The 6,397-nt window shown below is 46.4% G+C and overlaps 1 protein-coding gene across 1 annotated transcript in view; it reads right to left on the bottom strand.

Moving 5' to 3' along the window:
- The window catches only part of LOC143289662 (paired mesoderm homeobox protein 2-like), a 53,389-nt gene extending 51,734 nt beyond the window's left edge, over window positions 1-1,655 (bottom strand). Inside the window, exon 1 of the mRNA XM_076598710.1 lies at window positions 1,481-1,655. Within this exon, the coding sequence (XP_076454825.1) occupies window positions 1,481-1,655 (175 nt within the window). The remainder of the gene's footprint in view (window positions 1-1,480) is intronic.
- Between the last annotated feature and the right edge of the window lie 4,742 nt (window positions 1,656-6,397).

Here is a 6,397-nt window from a genome sequence, read left to right on the forward strand (position 1 = left end):
TCTCTGAACCCTCTCTCTTCCCTCCCTCTCTTTCTCTCTCAACCCCTTTCTTCCCCCCTCTCCCTCACCCCTCTCTCTCTTCGCTCTCTCTCTTCTCTCTCTGTCTCTCTCACCCCCCTCTCTCTCTCACCCTCTCTCTTCCCTCTCTCTCACCCCTCTCTTTCTCTCTCTCACCCTCTCTCTTCCCTCTCTCTCTTCCCTCTTCCCTCTCTCTCTCTTCCCTCTCTCTGTGTCTTCTTCTTTCTCTAAAACTGTACCGCCACCATCACCATCAGTACCACTGTACCACTATACCACCATCAACATCAGTACCATTGTACCACTACCACCATCACCATCAGTACCACAATACCACTACCACCATCACCATCAGTACCACTATACCACTACCACCATCACCATCAGTACCACTATACCACTACCACCATCACCATCAGTACCACAATACCACTACCACCATCACCATCAGTACCACTATACCACTACCACCATCACCATCAGTACCACTATATCACTGTCAGTACCACATCAGTACCACTATGCCACTACCACCATCACCATCAGTACCACTATACCACTACCACCATCACCATCAGTACCACTATACCACTATACCACCATCACCATCAGTACCACTATACCACTACCACCATCACCATCAGCACAACTATACCACTACCACCATCACCATCAGTACCACTATACCACCATCACCATCAGCACAACTATACCACTACCACCATCACCTCTCTCTCTTCAGCCTACAATGTGGAGTGATGGCCTAGAGGTAACGTGTCCGCCTTGGAAGCGAGACAATCTGAGCGCGCTGGTTGGAATCACGGCTCAGCCGCCGATATTTTCTCCCCCTCCACTAGACCTTGAGTGGTGGTCTGGACGCTAGTCATTCGGTTGAGACGATAAACCGAGGTCGAGGTCCCGTGTGCAGCATGTACTTAGCGCACGTAAAAGAACCCACGGCAACAAAAGGGTTGTCCCTGGCAAAATTCTGTAGAAAAATCCACTTGGATAGGAAAAAACAAATAAAACTGCACGCAGGAAAAAAAAAACCAACAACAAAAAGAATGGGTGGCGCTGTAACATAGCGACGCGCTCTCCCTGGAGAGAGAGCAGCCCGTATTTCACACAGAGTAATCTGTTGTGATAAAAAGAAATACAAATACAAATACCATCAGTACCACAGCCCTAAGCCATGCCAGCAGACTCATCCACTGGTTGTTACCGTGTTTTTTTTTCGTTTTTTTCTTTTGCACTCCCTTGCTGCCGCTGTCGGGTTGTGGCTCTGTACGGCCGGTGTTAACCAAGCCAACACTTTCTTGGGCCACATGTTGTTCTACAACAATTTGCGTATTAACCGAGTATGTTCCAACTAGTGTTGCAACACTTGTATTCTCCAACTCAAGTTGTGGTTCTTAACCGCCAGTTAATGATATGCATACTTGTGTAGAAGACGTCACTTTACCTGTAGTCCATCCTTGGGCGAACGTGTCGCTGATTTCCTTCAAGGCAGCGTGCCCGGCATTTTTGTTTTTGTAGGCAGGATCCCTACAATCCCACAAACAACGAAAATGGGCCCACAAGTCAATAAAAGCACTTGTGGTAGTGGAATCGGTCTCGATGTTGGTGATGTCAGCCATTTTGTACTTGCCGGTTGCTAATTTTGTTGACCAATGAAAACGCAGCAACACAAAAGTTGTCAGAGCAGGACTTGCCAACACCGAAAGAGTTGGATAACAGTGTTGGCTGAGCTTGGCACACCGTGTTCCCCGACAAGTGTTAGCGCGGTTAAGATGCAACACTGTTAGAAGTGTTGTCAAACATGGTTGTCCAAGCAAGTGTTGGCTTGGTTAAGAACGGCCTTAAGTGTTCTGTTTTTTTGCGAAACAAACGCTTTCTTAAGTTGTGTTTCTCTCTCTCTCTCTCTCTATCTCTGTGGTTGTGTGTGTGTGTGTGTGTGTATGTGCGTGCGTGCGTTCGTCTGTGTGTGTGTGTGTGTGTGTGTGTGTGTGTGTGTGTGTGTGTATGTGCGTGCGTACGTTCGTCTGTGTGTGTGTGTGTGTGTGTGTGTGTGTGTGTGTATGTATGTGCGTGCGTGCGTTCGTCTCTGTGTGTGTGTGTGTGTGTGTGTGTGTGTGTGTGTGTGTGTGTGTGTGTGTGTCTGTGTGTGTCTGTGTGTGTCTGTGTATGTGTGTGTGTGTTGAAGACGACCACTTTTGGACAGAGGAAAATAACAGAGAAAAAATAGTCCCTTTTTTGTAATTCGCTCTACTGTAAGATTGGTAGGAAGCCAATGTTTCCTTCTCACAACAGCAAGCGTGGAGAGTAAGAAGAAAAAAAGATTCTGCGGAAGAAAAACACACTAGCTTCCTCACAGCTGTCTTCTGTAAACTTTCGCTTTTTTGTTCTACAATACAGGAGATACTTTATACTTTTTTTTGTCTCAAGTATTTCTATTCAAATTGTACGTAGTGAAAAAAAACACACACAGGCATACAGTAACAGTGATATAAAGTAGATCAAACATGATCCGGGGACACCATTGTACAACCGACCAACACAGACACAAAGACCAACACAGACACAGACACAAACACACACACACAGACCAAGCACATTCCACAGATGGACACAGACATAACAGACACACACCAACACAGCCACAAACAGACACAGACACATATACACACACAGAGACCAAGTAACATCCAGAGATGGACAGAGATGGAGTCGCAGCCCACGAACAAAGAAGAAGAAGAAGAAGCGTAGAATGTATTTGTATTTCTTTTTATCACAACAGATTTCTCTGTGTGAAATTCGGGCTGCTCTCCCCAGGGAGAGCGCGTTGCTACACTACAGCGCCACCCATTTTTTTTATTTTTTGTATTTTTTCCTGCATGCAGTTTTATTTGTTTTTCCTATCGATGTGGATTTTTCTACAGAATTTTGCCAGGAACAACCCTTTTGTTGCCGTGGGTTCTTTTACGTGCGCTAAGTGCATGCTGCACACGGGACCTCGGTGTATCGTCTCATCCGAATGACTAGCGTCCAGACCACCACTCAAGGTCTAGTGGAGAAGGAGAAAATATCGGCGGCTGAACCGTGATTCGAACCAGCGCGCTCAGATTCTCTCGCTTCCTAGGCGGACGCGTTACCTCTAGGCCATCACTCCACGTATAGACAGAGACCAACACAGCCACAGACAAAAGACAGACACAAACACACAGAGACCAAATATGATCCAGAGACAGACACAGACACAGACCAACACTGACACAGACACACGCAGAGAAAACAACATCCACAGACACACACACAGACACACACACAGACCAAGTAACATTCAGAGATGGACACATACAAAGACAAAGACCAACACAGCCACAGACAAAGACAGACCATAAACACACACAGAGCAAAATAACATCCACAGACAAACACAGACACAGACACACACAGACCAAGTAACATTCAGAACTGGACACGGCGTACAAAAACAAAGACCAACACAGCCACAGACAAAGACAGACACAAACACACACACAGAGCAAAATATCATCCACAGACAAACACAGACACAGACACAAACACACGCAGAGTAAACAACATCCACGGACAAACACAGACACAGACACAGACACACACACAGACCAAGTAACATTCAGAACTGGACACGGCGTACAAAAACAAAGACCAACACAGCCACAGACAAAGACAGACACAAACACACACACAGAGCAAAATATCCTCCACAGACAGACACAGACACAGACACACACAGACCAAGTAACATCCAGAGATGGACACATACAAAAACAAAGACCAACACAGCCACAGACAAAGACAGACACAAACACACACAGAGCAAAATATCATCCACAGACAAACACAGACACAGACACAAACACACGCAGAGTAAACAACATCCACAAACACAGACACAGACACACACAGACCAGGTAACATTCAGAGATGGACACATACATAGACAAAGACCAACACAGCCACAGACAAAGACAGACATAAACACACAGAGACCAAATATGATCCAGAGACAGACACAGACACAGACCATCACACTGACACAGACACACGCAGAGAAACAACATCCACAGACACACACAGACACACACAGACCAAGTAACATCCAGAGATAGACACATACAAAAACAAAGACCAACACAGCCACAGACAAAGACAGACATAAAAACACACACAGAGCAAAATATCATCCACAGACAGACACAGACACAGACACACACACACACAGAGTAAACAACATCCACAAACACAGACACAGACACACACAGACCAGGTAACATTCAGAGATGGACACATACATAGACAAAGACCAACACAGCCACAGACAAAGACAGACATAAACACACAGAGACCAAATATGATCCAGAGACAGACACAGACACAGACCATCACACTGACACAGACACACGCAGAGAAACAACATCCACAGAAAGACACAGACCAACACAGACACAGACACACGCAGAGCAAACAACATCCACAGACACACACACAGACACACACAGAGACCAAGTAACATTCAGAACTGAACACGGCGTACAAAAACAAAGACCAACACAGCCACAGACAAAGACAGACATAAACACACACAGAGCAAAATATCCTCCACAGACAGACACAGACACAGACACACGCACACGCAGAATAAACAACATCCACAGACAAACACAGACACACACACAGACACACACACGTAACATTCAGAACTGGACACGGCGTACAAAAACAAAGACCAACACAGCCACAGACAAAGACAGACATAAACACACACACACACACAGAGCAAAAATATCATCCAGAGACTAGACACAGACACACTGAGACCAACACAGACACAAACACACGCAGACCAAGCAACTATTCTGGCAGATAATTTTTTGGAAAGTTATTTCCGACTTCAGAATTGTGTTAATGGTTTCCGATTATTATTATCTTATTGAATTGTTACTGTTAGATGTAATTGCATGTTAGTCATGCATTTTTTTGTGGTTGTTTTCTACATTTTCTGTTTTCCCTCTCCACGACCCCTTTCTTTAAATTTAATTTTATTTATTTATTTATTTTTTAATCGTTCAATATCACTGATAGTGAAAAGACGCTAAACTAAAGAACGAACGAACCAAGCAACATTCACAGACAGACAGACAGACAGACAGACAAAGACCAACTTACAGACGAAGACACAAACACAGACACAGACCAAGCAACATCCACAGACACACAGACACAGACCAACTTACAGACACGAAGACACACACACACGGACAACAACAGACCAATCAGACACCGACTCAAAAAGTACAACCACAGAGAATTAGAAAGAAACTGAAGTAGAAGCAGATAGAAGTCAGTTCCTTCTCTCTACTCCACCCCCCTCCCCATCCCCCCTCACGCCCCCCCCTCCCCTCCCTACCCCCACCCCAAACACCCCCTCCACCACCTCCAACCCCCCCCCCATCCCCCCGCCCCTGGCTGTCAGCACTAAGCTGACAGAAATCCCCAGGCCCTTAGGGTCAGGACAGACGTTTACATAAGCATCAATTAAAAGACACTCCCTCACAATCCCTCCCCCCCTCCCTCCCTCTCTTCCCTCCTCCTAGGCCTAAAAAATTGTGTAACTAGGTTCATACACAATTAGACAAAAACCAGAAAAGAAAATACCAGACTCACACCCCCCATCCCCGCCCCACCCCCGATTCCACCCCTTCCCCCCCCAAAAAAAAAAATCGGACTTTGCCTTCCCCCCCCTTCACCCGCCCCTCCCCCCTCCCACCATCCACCCTGTCTCCTCTTTTCTTGAAGATCGTAGTCTCTTTTTTTTTCTTCCCTTCTTCTTCCCACCACCTGATTTTCTTTCTATCTTCATTGCCCCTTCCTCTCTCTCTCTCTCTCTCTCTCTCTCTCTTCCCCTTTATTTTCTCTTTTCCTCTCTCAATCGAGGTATGTGTGTTTGTGTGTGGGGGGAGGGGGGAGGTGGGGGGGGGGCGGAGGGGGGGGGGGGGGCGGCGAATGAATGAGGTGTGGGGGTGTGGTGTGGGTGGGTGGATGTGGGTGGGGTACGCGGGTGAGTAAGTGTGTTTTGAGAGATAGGTAAAGAAGAGGGCGAGACGAGAGAAGAGAGGGGGAGAGAGGGAGAGAGAGAGAAAAGTTGAGAGAGAGAGGTGGAGAGTGAGAGAGGAGAGAGAGAAAGAGAGAGTGGTGGAGAGAGAGATATAGAGAGAGAAGTGGAGAGAGAGAGAGAGATAGAGAGGAGATAGATAAAGAAGAGGGAGAGAGAGAGAGAGGGAGAGAGAGGGGGAGAGAGGGAGAGGGAGTGAGAGAAAGACAGAAAGAAAGAAAG

This window comes from Babylonia areolata, chromosome 14 (assembly GCF_041734735.1).
Source record: "Babylonia areolata isolate BAREFJ2019XMU chromosome 14, ASM4173473v1, whole genome shotgun sequence".
NCBI lineage: Eukaryota > Metazoa > Mollusca > Gastropoda > Neogastropoda > Buccinidae > Babylonia > Babylonia areolata.